This window comes from Dermacentor silvarum, chromosome 6, assembly GCF_013339745.2.
Source record: "Dermacentor silvarum isolate Dsil-2018 chromosome 6, BIME_Dsil_1.4, whole genome shotgun sequence".
NCBI classification, from domain to species: Eukaryota; Metazoa; Arthropoda; class Arachnida; order Ixodida; family Ixodidae; genus Dermacentor; species Dermacentor silvarum.
In genome coordinates, this window is record NC_051159.1 from 114,431,734 (window position 1) to 114,456,804 (window position 25,071).

Here is a 25,071-nt window from a genome sequence, read left to right on the forward strand (position 1 = left end):
ATGAGACAGCAGCAACTGCAGGGAGTCAATTATTTGCTGCAGCATAGCCACGACAATTAACTCCGATCTGGATATCTCGGTGCACTGTCATTTGCACTGACACCAGCACGCCAAGCTGATCATGCTGTATCGTCACAACGAAGCGGAGACTACTACAAGTGCGGAGGATGTTGGTTCGGCTATAATCGGCAGCAAGTTGGTTTTTTGGCCCGCTTTCCCCCATTTCCTTTTACATTATCACTTCTATATTTCAATTACAGCCACAGTTAATTTTCCCTGTCCTTTTCTTGGCTTCATTGTCTGCTGGCTTCATGTACATACGAATCCTGTTTCACTCACAAGAATAGGAAACAATCTGTCGATCCCTAAGTGCATAATATTTTTTATGTTAAGCAGTGCTAACTTTCCTGTGATGATTTCACAGGCCTTAGTTATGGAACCAATAACAATGCGGTCCGTGAAACGTAATGTAGTGGCTTGCCTGCTTGTTTTTTGTTTCATACAAATAATGGGTTCAAAAGATAAAGTTGAACAACATTTTCTAAACTGTCTTACCAAAACAATGTGAATGAGCCTATGTAGACAGCTACATAGTTTTCCATAAGCAGCTTTGCAAATGTGAGTCACAGCTGCTGTAATCAATACTTGTAATATGAGAACATGAATTCCATATGCAGTTATTGCAGCTCTAAAGAACGAATGACTGATTCATGGTGTTAACACCTGAAAGCAACATAAGTTCTATGAGGAATGCCATAGTTAAGGACTCGGGATTAATACTGACAACCTGGGATTCTTTAACATCTACCTGTATATAAGCATAAAAAAGTTTTTGCCTTTGGCACACATTGAAATACGGCTATCATGGCCGCCCATCGAACCTGTGACCTCAAGATCCACAAAAAGGCAGTAAAATGTTGCTCCATGTGAAATGAAATTTAAGGTGATGTTTCACACAACAAAGATGCTGCCAGTACCGTACAGTGCCACATTAGCAACATGTTCATTTAGGTTACTTGCAATCAATGTTAAAATCATATGCAGGAAGCTTGCGTCAATCAGGAGGAAATCAAATAAAAGGTCACCTTAAGCTTAGCGTGTATTGACCAGGAGCACGCTGGCTTTCTCTGACCAGGTAGCAGCCATCTCCTTCTTGCAACATCCGCTCCGCTTCCTCCCTAGATATGATCCCGTGAAACCTAGGCATAAACACGTAGTTGGAGGTTGTAATGAATTTTTGTTTGCATGCAGTGGATAACAAACAATGGGGGAACAGTGTGTCTGAAGAAAGATCAGTACATAACAGTCCATAGTATATAAGATGTTATGGCATATCATATCCCCCCCTTCAGATACCAATTAATTCCCTCCATCGATAATTTACTTTCAACACCCTTTTCTTGCATCTTCAGAATCATGAAAAGCACACAGCTGCCAAAATGATTAAGAATTTTGAATTCTTCAGTGAGTTCTATCAAGTTTACAAAATGTGGATTTCCTGCAAGAATTTTTCACGGGAACGTCAAATGTGATTTGAATTATTTCATGCATAGCATACTTGGAAAACACCCATCCAACAACTGCTAAGATATGCCTGAAAGATATACATGAAAAACTATGAAAGAAGTGGATCCGCTACATGGCAGCGTATACTGACATGGAGAGCAAATATCCAGCCACCTACATTTCAACTCGTTACACTAAAACACGTTACACATATTATGCAACCTGGCAGCACGGGTCCAATCAGATGTGTTTCAAATGTGATAAGAATTCTTTATTGTTAGCGTTGACTTCCAAGAAAAACAAGTCACAGAAGTGCAGGCAAGTGTATGATACATTTTCTAAGTAACATTATTTTCATCAATGCTTCTGCTTTTGTTTCACTATCTGTACATGCAAAATTCAGCAGACAGCGCCTGGAGGGGATATACAACAGCCATGGTTGGAGAAACAGTGAGCACGTGACATTTGCAAAATGCATTCTTTTTCTGCAGTGAGCTATGCACCATACACTGGTTAAAAACACGCAGAAGGGAGCAGAGAACAAGAACACAAAGGAGAAGACAGGAGACAAATACGTACTCCCTTCCATAATGTGCAGGACGATTAGGCACCTGTGGTACAAAGGAGAAAATCTGGGTGAATGCAAACTACGTTGTACTATGCCTTAACCCATCTGATGTGTTAATAAGAATAAAAGAAAGAAAAGGTGCACTTGTAGAAGAAGAAACAGCATTCAACATAATATATGCAAACTCCAACAGGGAAAATATGTTTCCGCAGTGTGAAGACTGCACAATTCCACCCGCACTATGCGACTATAAATAATCCGAAATCACACTAATACACGTATAAAGGCTGACTGTGGATATATTCTTTTTATACATTATACGCCACACACTGCAGCCCCCCGCTAGTTGTCTAGGTAACACACAAAAATCCAGTTATAACATGCTCACCTTTCTTAGGCAGACTGCAAAGTAGTTGTATCAAATGCACAATTTTTGCTTTGCTGTACTAATCAACTAGAGAAGGAACAAGCTTATTTATGTGCAACTTCCGTGCTGTCGCCGCAAAGCCACATAGTGAAGTAACAGATAACAGAACTAATTTTCATGGAGCCTGGCGTACCTCTTTATTGCAGACTATCCTCTTTGGTGTTGGTGCTTTTTGCTGAAGTTGGTACACTGAAAATAATCGACATCATTTTTTTTTCCCCTTCAGGATAATCTCGGAAGGTTACATTTAGAGCATGCTTTAGGTGAAAAGTACAGAATACGTACAGTAAGACTTCCACACTTGCGGTATTTCATTCATATGATGCTTCTGCTTCATGTTCTCCGCTGCGAAAGTGAAAGTAAGACAAGCGGTGATTGACTCACTCACGAGCTACACAAGGGAAAGCAGTACCATCAGTTATATCGCTGACTTTGACAAAACCACATTTTTTCCCCTAAAGCTATATCAAAGTCTATTTTCGGAAGACTCGCTTCGACTCGAAGGCCTCAGATGTATAGGGCCGAGCAAGTGTGTATTCTTGTCAGGCGAGTCGGCTGTGAAAACATCCAAGGAATGGAAAGCGATAGGTGATCTTTCTGCACAGCGGTGCTTTTGACCCGCCCCGCAGTCTGCGCACTATATTTAGGTCTGGCAGACACCCAAACGGCTGCAAACTTTACCTAGATATGATTCGCATGAGTTCTAGGACAAGGATTTCAATATCAGATGACCGGCGCAACAGATCGAACCGAAAGCCGGGTGGAGCGTCACACGCTTCATGTAAGCGCTCGCGAAATGAATATGCACCAAGCACTCGCCGATCAGCGAAACGAATTGCCCCGACCGTGGCTCTGGGGACGGGCGCTCACTTCTCTACCGGAGTTGGTGCAAACTATCATCCAAGTGCAGCACGCACAGTAAAAAAAGCAGTCTACGAATCAAGGCGCATTTGCTCACCGAATTGTCGTGCCATTTCCACAAATGGGCGCAAGCGACGGCGCTGCGCTGCAGGAAATGACAAATCGCCGAAACCGCGATACACACACGCGCGCGCGCACGGTCGTCCGACGCTAAGACGGCGTCAACACAGAAGTAGCAGGCATCGCGCGAGGCATCCCCCTCCTTGTCAATTGCTTTATTAAACTTCCGGTCGAGGCCGGCATCAACTCATCTTGAGCAGGCGTTCACTCATCAAGCGGTGAGAAACTTTTTTTTTCTGTCGGCGACTCGCTCGCCGTTAGGGCTAGTCAGCGGGAGGAGAGTGACGGCCGGAAAGAGAAGAGAGAGCGGAGCGAAAATAGACTCGCGCCAGTGGCGCCGCCGCGCGGAGGACCATATAAGCAACCCTAAAGTTTGCTCTTCCACATCACTTCGCGATCCGGACCAGGACGGCGAGCAGCTTCTCGTAGGAAGAGACCCTCCAAAAGAACATAATGGTGCGTCCCTGCATTTCTGGCCCGAGATTTGGATACCTCGACCCTCAGCTGCTTGAGACAACGAGCCTAAACTTCTCTCGACATATTTTTTTCTCTCCCGTTTTCAGGCGGACCTCAAGCCCAATGAAGTTGAACGTGAGTGAATGCATATTTGCCTGTTTGTTTTAGCGTATTCGCTAGACAGCGCGAAAAACGGGGCACTGTATGTACGAAGATCACTAATTGCTCATTAATCTGCAATAGTCATTCTGAATATTTCACGTGCTTTTCCAATGTTATTTCTCTGGTACCGCGCGACGTGCATTAAACACAACCAGTGGAAAAGTATCCAGCAGTGAGAAAAGAAAGTAAATATCTACAGAAACTTGTACAGCACATCACAGGGTTTACATGTATTTTAACTTAAGTCCGTGAAAGCGCGACAATCTACATTTCCTTTAAAGTATGTTGCGGCAGGGCGCGCTCGTGCACCGTTCTTCAGGCAGAGAAGCTAAATATAGGCGCGTTTCGGTTATTTGATACCCGTGACTCTCTGGGTCGAGCACTTTACCTGAAATTTTCTCTAATAAGTAATATTTCTAATTCTTCCTTTAAAGCGATATTTATTTGGCTTATTGGGACTATTCCGTACCTTGTGAACTTTTTTTTAGCGTAGACATTTGTCTAGCGAAGCATTTGCATTCGAAAGAAGCACCTGAAAATGTTTCATGAAACAAAGGTAAAATTACGCTAGCATTCCTCTTCATTGTAAGAGTGGGGATAATTTAACTTTAATACAATTTTCTCGCGTGCACTGTTCTTTACCAAAAAAGCAATGGTAACTTAATTATTGTAACGTACCAGAGTATATGCTCTGTAACGCAGAAGTGAGTGAAACAACTTTAATCGGTCCACAAGAGACGCGAGTAAACTCAACGTCACCTGGCTAATTATTTTTTGCTTATTGGTCATTCAAGCGATTGTAGTTTATAGGATTGCGACGGGCAGGATAGAACTAAGGACTTGGACAGGAATGGCAAGAGAACTTAAGAAGCCAGCTCCTCGCGATTTTTAAGATTACGTAAGGAAGAGGGGCCAGCTCTCTGAAGGAACACGCGGCTGGCGTTCCGAAAGTATCGTGCGTAAGACAGCTGTGAACACCAAGGTTTATGAAATGTTAGGCTTCGCTGCACGTACAGCAGGACATCATCTGAATGTTCTCAACAATAAAACAGATACAGGCTTGACCTGTAATATTATTGTAAATTCCGTTAGTGCTTAGAAACCTACCATTGCAAAGTGGGGTGGCTCAGTTCTCCATTATAGTTTTGCAAAAAAAGTAAATGAAAAGAATAAAGATAAGAATGAACAAACGCTAAACCGATTCATATCTTATACTGACGAAGTGCTAATGCTACTATTGTGAAAACGCTGGCGTCTGCTTTGGTTGATAAAGAAAATAATATGTTTAAGTAACACGAAGAATGGACAGCCTGATTTTGCAGGTTGAACGGCATGGTGAAATTTTCGTGCAGCTGAACAATGTAGCACCTTGAGCCGTCTCTTTTAGGAGCGTGTGCGGCTTACTGAGTCACGTCCTTGCCGCCATTTTAGGGGTCACGGGTCGTATCTGTGAAAGTTCCACCATCGACGCTTCGATAGCTCGAAGGTCAAAGTAAATAGTGTAAAATATTTCGAAATTTTTTTTTCTTACCTCTCAATAGTTCATATACAAATATGGACTCACGCGCCGGCAGACAGCTCTGCATTGGGTTGCAATTTGATGACCCTTGAAGTAAGGCAAACGCAGATAAACGAACGGGAAAGGTAAGGAAAGAGAAGGAGAACCTGAGTGCCGATAAAGTGAGAAAGTGTGCATAATATTGACTTAAGGCGGCTAACGAGATGATGCGCAAGTGATTTTACTCGATGTGCGCTATTTCAATGCGTATCTAACCTTCACTCTAGGCGCGCGCGTCGGTACGTGAGACGCCTGATCGGAAGTATATTTTCTAGAGCGAACAAAGACACTTTGTTTTACTATGTGCTTGTAGATAAAACGTGTCATACAGGCGTTAGTTGGACAGCAGATCACCTATGATCACGCCATTTAATTAACGTAAATTCTTCCCGTGGTTGCCACAGACACGTGTTCGGGAAGACCTAAATGGTTATACTTTCATGCAATGCGAAGCGGACTTCGGCACTATATGCATTATTCGAACTCTGCATGACTGGTCTATTTCACTGCTTTCTGGCGCATCTGTGAAAAGTGTAATAAGTTACTTCGCAATTACTTGAACACTTGTGTCGATAAACGCGACAACTGCATGAGTAACAACATGAGACAAGTAGCCATACCCTTGGAATATGTAATTCCGCAAAGTACAATAATATCTACAATGTATATTATGTACAAAGAGCTAGGAAATGTACATGAAGATCAGCGTGAATCTTAGATAATTTAAAAGTCGAATAAAACGGCATGCGAACAGTCTTGCTGTCTACGCATATTCTAGACATTGGTCTTACATAAGACATATTCTATAGACATGCCAATTACCGGCCAAGGTTGCATTGCTAAGGTTCAATCGCACTTGACTCAACTTTTTGCATTTGCAACATCTCGTGACAGCATCAGCCAACGAGGTACATTCTGGGAAAAAAACAAACGAAAAACAGAGCACACAGCAGCTTTCGCTTTTAATTTCTGGCCAGCTGTGCATGACGTGGGTTTTCGTAATGTTCACTGGTGGTGGCTCCTTAAAGCTATCTCTTATGGTGCCACAGCCTTTACGCTCGTTTCGGCTCATTGTCACCGTGATGGCAGGCCTTGCTTTCTCGTTTTTTTTTTCTTGTTTTTTCAATAGAGCGTACATTTTCTGCGTGAGCTTGGAGAAGTTGAAGTTGCCATTAATTTATGTGAGCAAATCCATAAATGTGTGAACTGGCGGAAGAAGCGAATTACGACTGCCTGGTATTAGACGTATACGTTCGAGATGCCGACCGAAATGGCAAATATAGGATGTCACTTCAGGTGAACATTCTGCACTAATCGTGAGGCGTCTATTAGTCAGCTAGATTCTTGTCCATCTATGAATGCAGATAACGAAGACAGAGGAAAAAAAAAAGGAAATAAATAAAAGAAACACGCTCGTCTGACGCGAGTAAAAATCAAGAAAGCGTCACTGCTTTAATATACACTTGCTACAGATTTATATCACACAACTATAGGAGATCGTGTCGTGGTGACATGCATACCTATATTAGAGCGGCCTTTAAAGTTTCTCGGTAACTCGCGCGGCGCCATCAAGAATCGGCCAATATTACGCACTTCGCCGCGGGAAGACTTGCTTTGGTGTGGCTCGAAATAACAGTAAGCTTTGGATGACAGCAGGCAAAAACGAATACATTAGTCGCATTTGAGTTCGGCGAAGTCTTAACGTTTGGCTCTCCACCGATAATGCGTGGAGTGTGGAAGGCAGTGTGTCTGCTATCGAAGTCTTTGTTCGACATACTATCTGCGACACTTCGTTTCGAGTCAGGTGACATTTATGCTTTGGTGATGATGATCATCATCCCATATTCCCCACCCCCCTTTATTTTTCCAGAGGAACGTTTCAGCGGAGAAGCAGCTGTTCGAACATGAAAACTCCCGGCCTTTTGCATTAAGTCAATGTAAATAGCAGAAGAAACTACGTGCTTCTCACGAGATTCCGTTATAGGACTGTCAAATACAAAGAACGGCGATTCTTCGGGTAGACATTAGAGCACCATTTTCTTCCGGCCATATTGTGTGTGAGAACGGAACGGGGGTGACGCAGAAATTCTGTTCTAGCTACGATATTTTGAAAGTTCTCACTATGTCGCATTTGACAAGCAACAACAGCAACAACGACCATTACTGTAAACCCTTATTATTTAACATGATTGTACTATTCTATGCACAGATGAGATATGAGCATGCGAGATACGAATTAGCTAACAGGCGTCGCTGGCATTTGCAGGGAGGAGGTAACGGATAAAAGTAACAGTGGTAAACGTTCTATACAGTGTATCCTACCTGTAAGGACGATTATAGATGGTTGGAAATTGCGATCGTTATAAACGCAGCTCGTTATGTATTATAACCGTGCTGTTCTTACGCACATTTTAATTCGATGCAGTAGGCAGTATACGCACTGTTATAACCGGTTATCGTTATAGGCAATATCGTTCTAAACGGACTGCACTGTTGATTCTCACGCATAGCGGGCACCGCAGTTATCATGGGGTTTGGCCATTCGGCGCCACGGATAATAACAAAAATGCAGGATTGAAGTTGCATGGTTTGTTGCATTGTCCGCTCACAGAGCCGATTCCTGGCTTGGCGGTAGGGAGACGCGTCGGATGCCTGGCGCATTCTAAAAGTTGTAAGCGAAACCGCAGGTATCGTATTCACAGCACTCCAAAGCAAGACACGAGAGTTCCTTCTCACCTTCCAAAGTTGGAGGGTGAGGGAGAACTCTCGTGCTCATCTTCCTCTGCAGAGAGCCGTGCGACTAGGGTCTAGGGAATCGCTGGGACTTGGAGCAACTCCGGTAACTCACGTGGTGTGGATTGAGAACTGTTGAAGAGAACCGTGCGCGTGGTTTGCGCTGCGGTTAAAGGAGTTTCCGAGACGATCAGCTGTGGGAGGATGGGGCAATAGTTGAGAGATCTCTCTCGTGGGCTAACCAAAAAAGAAAAAAAGAAAGAAAGAAAAGAAATCACATCTGTCGTTTTCATTTCTCCTCCTCATCCTCGTCACGAGGCAGCCTAGCAGCCAAACAAGCTGGAATTCGCAGCTACAGTCGCAAGTGCGTTCTGTGAAAACATTTTATGAGTCGTATACGACCGTGCAAGCCTATAGACAGATACGAGTGTCAGAGGTTGTTTCCATTTCCTACAATCGGCGCGTCTCAATGTCACCGTTATGTAGCCGTGGTACTCGCCGTTGCCGAGGCCGGGATCATTAACAGAAAGAAAGAAAGAAAGAAAGAAAGAAAGAAAGAAAGAAAGAAAGAAAGAAAGAAAGAGAGAAAGAAAGAGACATCCGGCCATGCTGCGTATCTCTGACTAGCCGAAGCCTAAAATGATGCTGTCCCCTCCAGAGGGGATCCACTGAGGCCACCTTACACCGCCGGCTCGCCCACGCACTTCACAGCGTTCGCTCTCTCATGGCTGTGAGTCACAGAGGAATTTGACTAAGACTCGTAGCCCGTGCCGCGGTCTTTCGTGCACTATACCGTCTTTCAACACCCGAACATCAGCTGAGAAAACAAACCTCGTGTCTGGTGCGCCGCTCTTCAACCCGCATGAACGCGTGACGCTTTTGCACCGGTACACGGCACGTAATCCCGAATGGGAATGCGTGACCGGACAGATTCCGCTGTCGGACTGCGGGCTGCCCAAGATGGCTTTCGGTGGTGCCGCCATGTCTGCTGAGAAGGAGGAGAGTTAGAGGGGAGGGACGGAGTAGTAGTAGGAGTCCGCGGCTTTTGTCGAGGCCTCTAAATTTGGCGTCGCGCCTTGTGCGTCGGCCGAGCAAGCAGGCAACGGGAGCCCGGTTCCTATTTCGGGAGGCGCACCGCTCGCTCCGCCGTCGGCGGCTGCGGCTCGAGCCGCAGGCTATGAGCGCCACGGGTCCTCCGCTTCGGGACCCGCGGTGGCAGGCGCGGCCGGCAACCAGCGCCATTTAAGGCTGCGCGTACCCTCAAGTGGGCCTGGTGCTGGTTCAGCAAAGCGGCGCCGACTCGGCTGGGCGCCCCCAGTTCGCCTTCTCGCCTCGCGTGCTATTATCACCGTGCCGATCGTACACTGTATCTATATCGTTATCTTTTAGGCTTGCGCACCTTTTCCGCGTGCGTAATTCGGAATTGACTTCTTCCGCATCCTCCACGAGGCGCCACTCGTACTAAACCTATTCATACGCCCTCCAACCCTTCAAAAAAAAAAAAAAAAAAAGTTAATAGACCTGGTTTGCTACTCTGCAAAGGGGGAAGAGTGAAGAAAATTAAAAAAAAAGGGGGGGGGAGGAGGGAGGAAACTCAAAGAGAGAGGGAAGGTATATACTGCTATGGACGGCTGGTACAAGCCAGTCGGGATGTGCATGCATAGGAATGGTTGACGCTGAGGATTGACGTTGGGACAGTTACCTGTGGTGGCTGGCAGCATGTACTCATCCAATAAAGGCCCGTTACACTTGGTATTAGGAGTTGGGTGAGCGGAGTTTAAATATATAAGGGGTTGAATCGGAGAGGTGTGAATGAAACGACACACTTCCTGATGCTCCATTTCGCTCTACCAAATAATAATAATAGTAAATGATAAAACTGTATTGTTTCCCCAATAATAATAATAATAATAATAATAATAATAATATAATAATAATAATAATAATAATAATAATAATAATAATAATAATAATAATAATAATAATAATTAGTTTCCCGCCGGGGCGATGCTGTGACGGATTCAAGAGGCTTACTGTCTAGTAATTTTGAGTTGTATATATGGATGATGTCAGCGCGCGAATGAATTGAATTCCTCCCTTTGTAATTTACGTTTAATTAATTATTTAATTCTATTGATTGTCGCGCTCATGCGCATGTATGGGTTAGGGACGTTATAATACAATAAATATTCGCAAAGCCGGATATGCAGAGCAGACGAAGACACCGTCACAGTTCTATAAATTGATTAACATCATTTTAGCGCCACACAGCAGTAACAAAAAACAAAACAGTATAAACAGCTGTGACCAAAGCAACAACGAGAAAAAAAAAATTCAGTGACAATTTAGCGGTGAATCCTACAGAAATGCGCTAGTGTTATACGTCGCAGCTCTTTGACGTCCCGGATTCACGATTGAAACCGCGTTCACCAAATTGCTAAGTCTTATTCAGGAGCTCACTCGCCACATGTCCTGCCTCTTCGTGGAGCAAAGTGCAACTGACGTAGTTATATATGACTATAGGTTATATAGTTATATAGAATATATAATTATATATGATTATATAATTGTATAATACTTGAGTGGCAATAAATTTCCCTTCGTGCAGGTGCCGAATTCACGAAGCTTTTAGTTCTTAAGTGTACTTTGCCACTGGCGGGAATGCTTTCACCGATAATATATCCGGCATCAATCTTGGCTGGGATTTTCTCGTACGAACAATTCTAGCGTAAAAACCTTTTTTCGAACACGGTCCTTGAGCCTTTACGCGGGCCACGTGAGCTTAACATAAATATATATTTAGTGCTAGTTTAAGGTAGTGCCTAATCACCTGGGATTTGAGAAAATGCTCATGAGCAGACCAAGCTTTTGAACATGGTAGCAAAAATCGGACTATAGAGTCGCCTGTAGTACGCAACTTATCAGGATGTAAAATAAAAATAAGAAACGCGGACATCAGAAGAACGGAGAACGACGTGGAACCAGGCTGCCAACTAAATGTTTATTAGGGAAACAGTGTCACTGGAAAGCGGGTTTATTGGCGGCTATTTTTCCAATTAATGTTCAGTTAGCATGAAAACATTGACAGCGCGAACTCGTGGTGCGACAATGAAACCAAATTGACGGGACAAGCACTAGACATCGACCACTTCGTTTTCTTTTCTCTTTGCCTTTTCCGTGCGTTCAATTAAGTTCGCGTTGTCACCGTGTATGCAAGCTGCAGGAACCAATAAGCCAGCCTATCCACCTTGACATTGTGCATTAGTGGGCAATCAACGCTAACATCGTGCTCTATTCTTCTGGCGTCCTCTTCTTTTTTGGCGCTGTTTACCATCGTGCTTTCCCATCCTCTTCAGACACAGTGTCCACTCCAGTAGACAACAGCTTTCATCATTTTCAAGGTATAACTACGAAAGATAAGCTACGGTAATCTGGTGCACACAGGCGACCCCAATATGACAAACGTGTAATGATTTTGTTGTCACTGGATTTCGAGAAAATTGATCATTCGTGCGAGACGTACCACTGCATTGTCACCGACTACGAAAAAAAAAAAAAAAACGAATGTGTTGTGTATTATAGTTTTACAAATGCCACCAGATGACGCGGCGATTCAGGATGAAAAGTGAAGGCGAGGAAATGACATGCGATGTTAAATCTGTGTCTATGTGTTTATGAAAGGACGTTTATTTTTTATTGCGTTAGATTGCCCCTACGGTATCAAAAGGAAAAGGTAACATATCAATATTAAGCTCTGCCTCCCGCATCAAGTCCTAAAAACGAGCTTAACTGCGTGACTGAAGTGGAGAAACGGACTCTCGGCCCAAATTTATTATCAGCGTTGTAACACATCGGTTGACGATAAGAACTGACTTCAAAAAGTATTGTGTTACTGCAGGATTTTGTTGTGCCTGAGAAGGGCTTTATCGACTCACCATTCTCTCACGCTGCTTCTGGACGCGTACATGCAGAGGCCCGTGAGCACTTCGAGATCTACGACATGTGCGCCGAGGGCAAGGTGGACTGCGCCGATCTCGGAGCCCTGCTGAGGTCCCTCGACCTGCGCCCCACCAACGCCACCATCGAGAAGAACGGAGGCACCCAGAAGAGGGGTAAGCTCACATTTCGCTATAAGGACGTCCCGTGAATAACTGTCGTCACAGCCGTGTGACATTAACCATATAAAGAATTGCAATATATTTCCAATATGAGGCTCGTTGTTTCTTGGTAGCCCTTGTATATCAAAACCGTTCACTGACAGAGCTTCTGAGATTCGGTCCCTGGCACTCCACATACATCAATGCAACGTCAAGCGCTCTATTTCTTCTTTGACTACGTTGAATCCATTGGCTGCCTCGCAAAACACCAGCTGTCATTCTGATACTAATATAGATTGTATAAAAGTCAGCAGTGAAGTCATGATGATTGACGTGTTCGGACAAGTTGGACACAAAATTTAAATCAATATATCACGTAATGTTGTTTCCTATTTCCCTTTCTTCTGCCATGTTTCTCCTATAGGGCCATTTCTCTGCCCTCTCCCTTGCGCAGTTGTATGCAGGTGAATACTTATATGCCGGCAAATCTCTTTGCTTTTAAATAAACGCCTCTGTTTTCTAGTTGTCTTTTTCTTTGATTTTCCCACCAGCACTGTTGAAATCCTGAAATCTTTCTTTTTTCCCTTTCTTCACATTGGCCAATATGTGCCTTCTCTCTTTATAAAACCCTTCTGTTTAATGCTGTACTTGCATTTAAGTTTTTTGCTCTCTTTTTTGCTGATCTAAACTGGCTGCCACTACTGCGCGGCAGTTTCTTTGTCCTCGCAATCTTGCAACGCACTTTTCATCGGCAAAGTGTTTGAAGTTTTTCTCACCTGATAGAACACTGAACTGGAGCTCACGTGTACACTGGCATGACAGCTGCGGTGTGCGTCGCATGCATTGCGCAGGTGAGAAGAAGATGACGCTTGAGGAGTTCCTGCCCATCTACAGCCAGATCAAGAAGGACAAGGACATGGGCACACACGCCGACTTTCTTGAGGGTCTCAAGGTCTACGACAAGAACGAGAACGGACAGATGCTCGAGGCTGAGCTGGCACACGTCCTGCTGTCTCTGGGTACGTCTCTATAGCAATCATTTTTTACTGTGGACTCCGAGATCGTTGCGGGCAATTGCATCCATCCATGTGAGGACACATCAGAAGGGAGGACAAGGAAGTTGAGGAGAACGAGGAGGACAGGTTCCCGTTGGTCGTCCAGCCATTTATGGCAAATCGTGCCACATAATAGAAACATGGCGTCTTTTCTCCCTCAGCCTCTTCAGAGTATTTCTGACGCTCTTCTGTCCTACAATATGTGCTCATAAAGTGTGCTTCAGCTAATAGAAAGCAGCAGAAAAAGATGGTATAGCTAGAAAAATAATCACACCGGGAATTATGCGGGGATTTCTTTAGGCTTCACGTAGAAAAATGCGCTACGAATAGGGGGCAAATTATGGTTGATCCCTCTTTCATAGGAATTGGTAGAACACGAAAGTGAAACGCGTCTTCACAGAAGTTGTTGCATGTTCGCTTCATGAACTCGCGGTCCGCTCCAGCGAAAGGCGCACGATTTGCGGGATGGCGACCGTGTTGCATGTTTGCTTCGCGCGCGGTGTCCTGTTAGCGAACGGAGTTGAAACGCGCCAGGCGTCTCAACGCGCTGACTTGCCCGCGAGAAATTGATAAGGGTGTTCTAAGCCGCGTGTCAGTGCATGCGGCCATGGCGTAATGCTTTCAATGTCGGGCTTCTGTACTACCGTCGAGAGTTCAAATCCTGCCGTCGGACAGTTTTAATAATGTTTATTTTATTATTTATTACACAGCACCTGGTTGAAAATGACGAGCTTACAAAGTCACGAAGCCGTTTACACTTGGTTCTTTATTCTACGGCTACACCGCGTTGGACCCGCTGCTGTGCTGTGACCACAGAAGCGCTCTCTGTCGGCGTTCGTTAGTGTCACAATTGCAGTGCTTCGCTTTACCGCTCCTAGATGGCAACTATCACATCCGTTACATCCGTTGCCGGAAAGCAGTCATGAAACCCGGGATAAAACACTTTCGTGTTAAAAAAAATCATTGTACTAGAGTGCTTATTTGGGCTAATTGTCGTCGCCTTACCTTGGTCCTATCTGTACTGCCCCGTATACTATGTCCAAGATTTATGAAGGTAGTTCTTGGGTATAGTAATGAACAGAAATATGGCACGCTTATATCGAGCTCTTAACCGGAGATCGAGTATTATATTAGTACTGAGTGAATGTGGAAAACATCTCAATAAACGTTTGTTCTCAAGATTAGGCTGCACTGATCAGACTATGCAAGACGCGTAGCCTGAACTGACAGTCGTTTGCTGCTTCACTTTGGATCTCTGCATCTGTCGAGCACTTGCCTGTCGCATACAGCTTGTGGGGAGGGCCTGTTTGTATGGAATTAGAGAACTTAGAAGTTCTCATAGAAAATGGCGACGCTAGCTCAGTTATGACCTAGCGTTGGTTATGCGAAAGAAGAGGTAGGTACGAACAGTAGTGATGCAAATTCACAGCGCAGAACCAAGACAAGGACGAGCAGAACACAAACGAGTACAAATGTCGTTGTTTTGTTCCCGCGCTGTGAACTTGTGTCATGGATCACCAACTGGCCCGGTCACATACTTTGCTACAAACAAACAGCCTGTTTTTTAAAATATTTTTATAGGCTACAGTGGCTCAAACAGCCAGGCCAATAAATGGAGAGACAAAAGAGCAATGCGTCACAGTTATGAGAAATTGTTCTCGTGGCCCTTCGCAGGTGAGCGGTTGACTGACGCCGAGGTGGACGAGATCATGCAGTGCTGCGCGGGGACAGTAGACGAGGAAGGGTTCATCAAGTACGAAAGTAAGTACGATCGTCGGGCACGCGTTACGCCGAAATTGACGGAAGAAAAACAAAAATCCATAGGATAGAGCCACAGACTCACATCGCACTTCCCTCTGTGCAGCGCATCTTCTGCATTATCGGGCGGAATAATGTAGCGATTCTATTCCGATGCCATTCCTTGTCGCGCTTCGTCGCGCTCTGGCCAGAGCGTGGCCAGAGCACCCGCATTATGAACGGGGTCAGCCGGCCGTGAACGGTGGATGGTAAGAGTGGCATAGAACCGAGAGGAAGGAATCGTTGCGTCATACCGGCCATGCTGTCTTGCAAGCTCGCTTGTTCTCCAGAGACCTCGTGCTGCAGATTGGGCTTGCTCAGATACGCGGCTGTTTCTGAGCGACCTCTTCGTATTCTGCAGCTTAATTGGAGCTGTACTTCCGGCTTAGTCACAGAAAAGGGGCGAGGAATTCAATAACCTTAATATGGATTGATAACTTTCGGGATATCACATTTAGCGCACGTTGGTTCGTTAAGGCAGCGGAAGTGGATGTCACGAAAATTACGACGCCCCTCCAGCCAGAGTTATGTTGAGAGGATCTCCGATTCTTGAGAAGGCTCACCGGTTGGTTATTACTGCCTTCGTAAGTGGTAATAATCTCTCAATGATCGATCGAAAATACATCCATAGTATAGTCAGCCGCGATGAAAGATGTGGTTCCACCAGTGCGGTACCATATGAAGCATAACGCATTGCATTCTTCATGACATACGCTGGTGTCACGTTGTATCTGTTAATACGACGTGAGGATTGAGTTCCCCCCAAATAACAACGGAAGGTCTGATCGTGTACGAAATTTTGTCTTCAAAGGCCCTCCTCCGGGCTTAATTCTCGAAAATGAACTTCAATAAAGGAACAACTACTCACACAACAAAAAGTGATAGAATTGTCAGTACTAAATTGTTTCCGAATTTACGTAGGACATAATTTAAGCATCTTTTTAATACACCATAAAATAATTAAAGAAAATTGAATTAAGTGCGCATACACACCCAGACATAGCAATAAAAAACAAAGACAAAAACGCTCAGTTGAGTATTCTGTGAGATTACATTCAAAGAATCGATCTGTCCCAAATGTCCATGACTGCTTTAGTATGCAATGCACCCAACTCGGGTCAATAGAAGATTGCTATAATCGATGACTTTGCGTCTTTGCCAACCGTCCGCTCGTTGTGGCTCGTTCTGCCTACCGGTGAACAGAAGTAACCATAGACACGGTGGTCAGCGGCGAGACAAACATCTCGAACGAAGGAAGAGGTACATCAATAAGATCAGGCGACCATCGTGAAACCTCAACAAATGCACAGAATTCACCTTCGGCATCTCTTCCTGGAGGGAGGGGCGGGGCAAGGGCTTCGTTGTGGTCGTGATGAACGAACGCCTTGATCCGCAGTCGTGACTTCGGCGTAGGTCAAAAGCTATTATGCACAAATCGCTGCGCACGACGTGTTTTCAGCGGTGTGGTCTCTTGGCCCTCTTTTCAACCGCTTGCGTGTAGAAAACGCTCCGTATACTTGTTTTTGTATTGCCCCACAGAGAAAAGAAAGAATGTGTCCACTGAGATCTGAAAACAAAGCGGCTATGTTGTTGCTACATGCCTAAGTCAGTCTATGTTCGGTTTATTCTGTCTCGAGTTAATTCTGAAAGCAAACTAATCGATAAAAACGCTGCGTTTGTAACGGCGAGTTGTAGAATATTTATTTTCTGTAAACCTGAACAATAACATAAAATGACGCTGCGTTCAACGTTTGGCGACGTTCCATGTTTGTTGCGTGCTACATCGTTATTACGATGTAAGATGTAAAATAACACGATGACTCGTCCAATACATCAAATGCTATTTGGCATGTCAGACGCATAAAAAAGCTAACAGGAAATTAACGTCGGGTGAACTTGTTTCTAGATTGACTCGCTACACGCAAGACAGATGACAAAAGGTTTGATATTGCTCTCTCTGTGGTGCTTTAAGGACTTTTCCCGAGTTAACGAAATGAGATGTTCCTTCTCTTGTTGCATCATGCCTTAAGTTGCAAAAGAAAGGGGACTAAACTTCGCGTAGCCTTGGCCAGTCGCTGTCATATGCTGTTCATACTGCAGAATACTAGCTTGCCTTCTATACATCACAAATAACGGGGTGCCTAATTCACCAAGCTTTTCTTTTGTAATGTTATTTGCAATTGGCCAACTACCTCCGCTAGTAATATGACCAACATCAGGATTGGCTAAAATAGGCTAAAGAAACAGGTTTCTTTGAATAAGCGTAGGTGTTTAAATAAAAAAAAAAGATTGGGCACACACAATCGAACATGATTGTAAATGTCGAAAGAACGAAATGACAAGCGAAATAGTGAACGAGAAGGCGAGAAAGAGGGAGAGAGCGAGAGAAGAATCGAACGAACGTTTTTCTTGCCGAGTCCGACTACCGACCGTCGACAACCAAGCACGAACACGGCCGAAAGAGGCAAAGAAATTTATTCGCTTTTAAAGAATACGTAATCGCATTGACTTGCCTAATAATTGCTTTTTTTCTTCCTTTTTTCCACGCAGCCTTCATCAAGAACATTCTTGCTGGACCATTCCCCGAGGAGCAGAAGGAAAAGTAAACAACAAATACCAGGGGGGGTGAAGAAGTCCCGCAAGGTCCCCTCTGTTTCCTTTCGCTCGACCCGTCTGTCTCCGTCCGCATTGGCGACAACTCTCGCCACAAACATTGCCCGACAAACGTGGGAGCTATCGTCACCCCGACGAAACAATGGCTGCAGTGGCAGCGGAAGAAATGATCGCCGGAAGTGCCACGGTCGTCCTGATCTTTGCTCACCTCTTCTGTCCTCCGATTGGTCGGGTTCGCGAACGTCACAGCTCCCTTCGGCGCTCGGTTGGTGTGCTTCCTCACACCATCGAGTGCCTCAGTCGCCGTGGTCGTCGGGAACGCGAAGTGATGAGAAGGTCCACCCCGCCTTATACACGAAGGGAATGCTGAGAGAACCGCGCTGACGACAGAGAACGAAAGCCATAAGTTGTAATGATTGGAACCGATGCGATGCAAGTAATCGGGCGTGCACAAATAAAGCTCCCTAGACATATAAGAAACGTGCCTTAGAAAATTACGCTGTTCGGACAATAAAAAAAGAAAGACGTGGTGTGCGTTCTCTTGTAATAAACCATGCCGTTGTCATTGTCTGTATCATTTTATCTGCAGAATCGAGGATTATCAGGTGCACGATCACCGGCACAGGTGAGTTTCTCATAATGCGGTTCTGACTTGATGCACTAATTGAGCACAATTTCGGTAGATTTCGTGGGTGGCAGCAAAGCGGCGCAGTTGAAGATGTCAGTGTTTGAACGGTGCTCGCGAAGTCAACTAGCACGTTATCGAAATGACCAGTTCCTTTCCGAGCTCCAGATTACCATCGCAGCCGCTCTTATTGCTCGAAAAAAAAAAAGGGGTCACGATAGCCACGACCACCTCCTCTTAGGCACGGCAGCCCTACGTCTACAGCCTCCCGCATTTAGCTATATATCACGCGTCATTTTAGCGCCTTTAAGCGGCGATAATCAGCGAGACCGGCAGAAGTACTCAAGTGCACTAATCACTCTCCTGTGCAAAAGTCGTCTAATGCGATGTTCCCTTCAGGACGACGTACGACCATATTATACTGTTCTCGTGCGATATAGCTAAAAGTGCGGGAGGCTGTTGTCACCTTTACTTGGGAGTGTGGAGAGTTGCGTGCATGCGCTACTCTCGATGGAGGAGAGACACGACTGGCGGCACAGCAAACGAGGATTTATTATGTACAGGGACGGTGAACACACGCGACACACAACACTAAAACCACAACTAAACAACTAAAGGCACGCAAAACTAGACATAACTCAGCGAAAAAGCTTATTTAAAAGAACATCCAAATCTCTAACTAAATACAACACTACTAGAAAACAACTATTTCATTTCCGGAGCCTAGCTCCGCCTTAAAGTCTCCCGGTCAGTCTTAGCTTGTGCTCGCCAAAGTCTGGCCACTTTGGCCCCGGCCTAACTGCGTCGTAAATCGGAAACGGGATCGTCTCTTACAGATCGTCGTCTTGAGGTTCTTGTCGCGTCCGTGTCGGGTTCGTCCGAAGCGTTGCGGATGCCGTAGGTGCCGACGCCTCGCGTTGTCTCTCTTGTCGGCGGTGAGCTCGTCGGCTCGTCGGTGATGAGCTCGTCAGCTCGTCAGCGATGGCGCTCGGCGTTGCTTAGGCCCACCTGGATAGGCCTAGCGTCGGGATGCGTCGCAATCTCTTCGTGAGTGCCGACGTGGCGTCCCGTGGAGAATCGAACGTGCCGGTCTGTCGCAGAAGGGGGATCCTCTCTGGGGTGCCTGGTCCTGCCGTGAGAAGCTGCAGCCCGTCCAGGAGCCTCGCCTGAACTTGCCGAGGTCGACGGCCACACCTTGGACGGCCAGCGTCGCGGACTCAACCAGACCCCCAAGTCTCCCGTCGCCAGAACGGAGCTGGCGATGCGACCTTCCTGACCCGGTGCCACGTTGAAACTCCACGGACAGCGCCGTTCATCTCTCGACTATGCCTCGGTTCGTGCGCCTCGCGCGCTCGCGCCGTTCCGAACACCAATCATCGCGTGCTCCTCTTCTTTTTCGCGCCACCGGCGGCCTCTTACATGTGACAGCTGTACAGAAGAATCCAACGCCTATACCTTACGTTTAGCCCCCAAAAAGTATTCGGTCATCTCCACTGTTGCTGCTTCAGGCGTCTTATATGGAATTCAGATTGGTCGAGCTTGTTTATATATAATCTAGGTATTTCAAAATATCGCTTATATCGAACGATGGAAGCGTTCATTTGATGCAATGTCGCCCTCTATATGTGCGGGAGTGTTGTAGGCCTATGACGAGCTCCGCCTGCCGGTTCATCTGATATATCAAACCACGCAGTGTCATGCCTTCTTCAAGCGTCCTTTCCTTCAGTACGTTTGTCGCGTTGACGCTGCCCTAAGGTACCATAATCGCTTCTTATTGCTCTAGAGGCACTCGGAACTCTGCGGCAGGTCTATCACGTATTTAGCCAAAAAGCGACTTGAACTCTGGCATCTAGGATAACCAGAGTTAATGCCATGCCTAGGCACTTTGTATCCTCCTTGATTACCTGTTGGACAAGCGGTGATTGGAGGAAGCCATGTAGCGCGGAAGCCATTTCGGATCCTCGTGAAACGGTCATCGGCAACGCTTCGCGCGGGTGCGCGCTGAGTATGCCACGCGTATGAAACAGCCATTTCAGTGCAGTATTTTCGGACCGGTAATCGCAAAATGTTGTGAACATTGTCGCCGCAACACTGTTTACTAGCATGCACCGCGTACCCTGACTTAGAATACCACTAAGCACTTTGGGTACGACGCGCGACGAACGCAAGCACTCTGCGAAGATATCTGCAGCTAAATAATGAACTTGATTTCTTGTTGCTATACATTTTTGAGGCCATGGTCTACAGTGGTCCCAGGAAAGTGCCAGGGAGTGGCTAGGCCTTCATTTGGACGCTGCTTATTAGCTCACCTTTAGGTATTTACATATGACAAACAGCAGTGGGGGCTAATACAAACGAGGACGAAGAAATGAGGCTAACAGCATGAGTGGTCCCTCTAAACTAAATATTTAAGACACGAATATACAGGGTGTCCCAGCTATCACGCAGCACGATTTAATAAAAGAGGAACAGCGTTACGCGAAGCAAACCTAGTGCGTATTGTTTCCAGTGCAGTGGAGTAGCCGCCAGTAATTTTTTTGTTGCTGAGATTTAATTAGCTAATTGTAATTTATTATCTAATTTGAGAAGTACTGTCCTAATTATCAAAGTGTCAATGAGAAAATTGTAGAGCAACATGAAAAACTACCGATACAGCTTTCTGTTGCTCAATACGTGACCCATAAATGCGTTTTTTCGAGTGTGAAAGAAGCCCGCGAATACATGCAGAATTGCCGCGCGACTGGTCGCTCGAGGCACTTTAATTGCGTACCTCCACCACTTGCGACGTAGCGTTAACACGACCTTTAATGCGCCGCGAAGACGTGGCGGACCGATCACACTCAAGGCACAGATCAGTCTCAAGATGAGTCCCCACAAGCGATGAAGACGAAGAAGCCGATATGATGATGAACATGTGCAGCCGACGAAGAAGTGACTGGGAAATGCCCACAATATATCTAACGATATTGTAATACCCTACTAATTCAATATATCTGGGATCGACCGTATGTCAACAATATAGTCGAATTCAGTATATACCTCCCTCTATTGTTGCCAAGAAGTATAAATCACTTTCTGAAGTGATAATCCAACAATCCCCAAAGATAGCCGCGTGTAACTGCTTCTCGTCAAAGCAGGCTTCTCTGCATTAAGGGTATCTCTGGGGAGAAGCACGCTTGAAGAATATCTGTTAGCGTGGTAAGCGAAAGCCTGCATATTCGAAAGATTGTGCGGTATATACGTGCGGTGCGATCACAACCGCAACCATGGCTACAATCACCGTTCTTGCAATGACATAGTCTTACATACTAAAGGTTGCTGTACCAATGCTAGTCGAAAACACCAGGAAGGGAAGAGTCCACGCAGAAAACGTGCATGCATGGTCGTACATTACTTATTTGTAAGAATAATATTACTTGCAGATTTGTTTCACGGGAGCTGACCTTCATTCAAGCGTTTCTGAGTGACACTCAACATTTCACTGACGTTAGATTATTCCACCGCGGGAAAGAACACACTTTTAATTTATGACACTTACTTTTTCGGTTTATAAATTCATTCTTTTTAGCAAGCCCGACTTGAAAACTACCTTTTATCAGGTATTTGATGAGTAGAGAAAGTGTCGAAGTAGTCTCAGTTTGACACAATGTAAATCTTTGCGACAATTGATGCTTGAGTTTGGTTAACGAGCGTTTCTATACACCAGCGCTGAATTCGCAAAGTTACAGGGCTTCGCGAGGGAGGAAAAGAGTACATATTGGCGTAATTCTTACAGCGTAAAACGGATTTTTAATTGCCGGTGTAGCATAAACATGACGCGGGGCAGAGAGGAGTCTACGAGGGTCCAACATTGAGTAAGCTTTCCAAAACACATACCGCACATGTTCTAACACATGCTACCAGCGGGCACAAAGATCAGATGCAGACATCACAAACGCTGGCGTTTGTGGTGTCTGTGTTTCCACTCTGCGTCCCGTTTCTACCACGCTGGTAACACGAGTCGAGGATCTCGCAACCAACTAGGCTGTTTGACAGCGCTGTACTTACAGTTGAGTAAGCTATTGGGTTCAAAGTCGACCTTGTACGGAGCACCGCCAACGGATGCAGGAAAAGGAAGACGCGCGCATGTTGACTTGGCACGCGTTCCTTTTCATGCGCGCACTTCCGCTTGCGCTTTTGAATGCAATATTAAGAGAAACGCCGACGCGACCGATAACAGCTGCTCTGCAGCAAATCTTCGGCGTGTCATCAGCACGAGATTGCGAGCGCGCCAGGCTGAAATTGGAGCGCGTGGTGCGCGTGGAACAGTGTGCGTCCTCTAGCCCGCGTGGACCTGTTTTAGAGCCGTACTTACTCCCGTATTAAAAGAAAATGACTCTTAACTTGAAGCTCATGCTTCACTTGATATAAATGACGCCTGGCGTGAACACGCCCAGGACACTCATTGTGTTTCCTTCGGTGTGTTCACGACAGGCGTCATTTATGATCAAGTCAAGCATGGGCTTCAAGTTAAGAGGAAGCTTAAGCTCGGGTGCTCCTATCTAAATACACGGGAAAAGCGAAATCATTTTTTCTCGGTAACCACTGAAACAAGTTTGATGAGGTCTGGTGCTTTAAAAAAAAAAAGTTAAACTCTAGTGACTGTTGGTTGCGAAATGTCGATTTAGATCACCAATTTGTAAATAAAAGTTGGCAAAAGCTTCTAATTTTCAGAAAACGACACTATTAAGTTTACAACTATGTAACTCGGCAATTAAGCATGGTATCATAATTCTGTAAGTTTCACCTAATAGTACATATAAAGCCGACAAAATTGATATATTACACATGGCCCTCAAATAAACTACTATTATGTGAGTAGAACTTTTGCAAAACCCTTGTAAAGAATGTGAGAAATTCACGTAAGATATAAAACGACACATCAAATTTGTCCGCTTTGAATGCTCTAACAGATCTAGTTTACCGAACTGCGATATCTATTCTTGGTGCAGAGGTATGAATTTGTTAACATCGTGCTTCTATTTTTTTTCAAACTTACCATGAAGTTTTTGCAAATTCATTAAAAAATGTATGCCCTAAATAAAAATTTCGCTTTCAGCATTCACTAGAATTTACCTTTATCTCTCAAATGCAACAAATTTCATTAAAATCGGTTCAGGGGTTTATCTCAGAAAAGCATTTCTGCGTTTTGGATGTACTTCAATAGGTTGCATCGGAGTTGGGCCCGAGCTAAAGCTTCCTCTTAAGATGCATTTCTGAACGCCGAGGTTAATGAATTAACCTCAAGCTGGCTCATTTAGGTTTTCAGAATTAAGATATCGAAACAATAGACGTGTCGAAAACTGAGGCGACGCTCTTGTATTTTTAACGTTTCTCCAAACATAATATTTATGCCACATTGTGAGGTTTCTCAGTTGACGGTTTAGTAACCTCTCAGTACGGTGTTTCTTCTACTTTTTCTTTTTTTTTAAGCAAAGCATTCTTTTTTAAAGTTGGAAGTTTGTTGGATTGGTCCAACAGCAGTGAACGTACCGAACAGGTGGGAGGGAGGAAGGAAATGTACGATAGATCACGGAAGGTGAATTAAAAATGGGTCGAACAGCCACCTCCCACCTATAAAGGCGTCACCAGCGCTCAGTTCTTTTTTTTTTTTTTTTTCAAGAGTGTAGGAAACCGGCTCGCGCACAGTCTGTATACGTCAACAGGCTCCGCGCGCACTGGGACACCGGCTCGTTCCCATTCTCATCGAAGCTTCGTTTAGAGACCGGGCGCGTTCCTCCCAACGAGGCGCCGCCCTTATATAGTTTGCGCAAGCCGAGAATACCCGACTCCGTGGGTAAGCGGCACCGCGGCACCGCGCACGAGGATGGACCGGTGCGAAAGAAGACGATGCCCGCGTTCTGCCCTCCCCGACGCCGAAAGGGCGGTCGGAGAGAAAGACCGCTATCGGTGACCCCGACCTCGAGCCGCTGGAAACACCTGCCGCCGCTGACGCCAGCCCGTTCTATAGTCCGCGATCCACTGAGACGCATAAACCACGGGTGCCGGGGCGTTCTCGGCTACGCACGCTTGGAGTGAGTGGGCTGAAGCCCGGCCGACGTAGTGCGCTAATTACTCGCCGCGCTGGATGCGCAGGTGCCGCTATTACGAGCAGGTCTCCCGATCCCAGGCTGACTCGCTCGCACACATGAATAGATGCGTGCGTGCACGAGCGCTTGTAAACAGGTGTATATTTTTAATGCCTGCGTGTAATTAAGAAACAAAAAATTCAAGCAGGAACTTCTCTGGGAGTTGTCTAAGTATGCGTAAGCATTGTGCCACTTGCTCGTCGCCACGCAGCCCGGTGTCATTATCAATGTTATCAAACGTGATCCGAACAGTACAAATGACAGCGCTGCGGCGACAAGAACATCTGTGGACGGCGGCGCAAGGTGAATTGATAAGGCAAACAAACTACTACCGGTGGTGGCGCCAGGCGCCCTGATGACGTTAC

The 25,071-nt window shown here is 45.5% G+C and overlaps 2 protein-coding genes across 2 annotated transcripts in view; one reads left to right on the top strand and one right to left on the bottom strand.

Moving 5' to 3' along the window:
- Window positions 1-3,775, bottom strand: part of LOC119455871 (N-chimaerin) — a 43,033-nt gene extending 39,258 nt beyond the window's left edge. The window contains exons 1-5 of the mRNA XM_037717385.2: window positions 3,460-3,775; window positions 2,787-2,846; window positions 2,635-2,690; window positions 2,086-2,117; window positions 1,086-1,199 (exon numbers count right to left, since the gene is read on the bottom strand). Of these exons, the coding sequence (XP_037573313.1) occupies window positions 1,086-1,199; window positions 2,086-2,117; window positions 2,635-2,690; window positions 2,787-2,846; window positions 3,460-3,475 (278 nt within the window). The 5' untranslated portion in view covers window positions 3,476-3,775. The remainder of the gene's footprint in view (window positions 1-1,085; window positions 1,200-2,085; window positions 2,118-2,634; window positions 2,691-2,786; window positions 2,847-3,459) is intronic.
- A 47-nt stretch (window positions 3,776-3,822) lies between these two features.
- On the top strand, window positions 3,823-18,518 carry LOC119455872 (myosin light chain 1). Its single transcript, XM_037717386.2, has 6 exons — window positions 3,823-3,938; window positions 4,046-4,073; window positions 12,363-12,503; window positions 13,340-13,507; window positions 15,218-15,304; window positions 17,891-18,518. Exons 1-6 carry the CDS (start codon window positions 3,936-3,938, stop codon window positions 17,944-17,946), a joined length of 483 nt encoding a protein of 160 aa, XP_037573314.1. The 5' UTR covers window positions 3,823-3,935; the 3' UTR covers window positions 17,947-18,518.
- The last annotated feature ends 6,553 nt before the right edge of the window (window positions 18,519-25,071 follow it).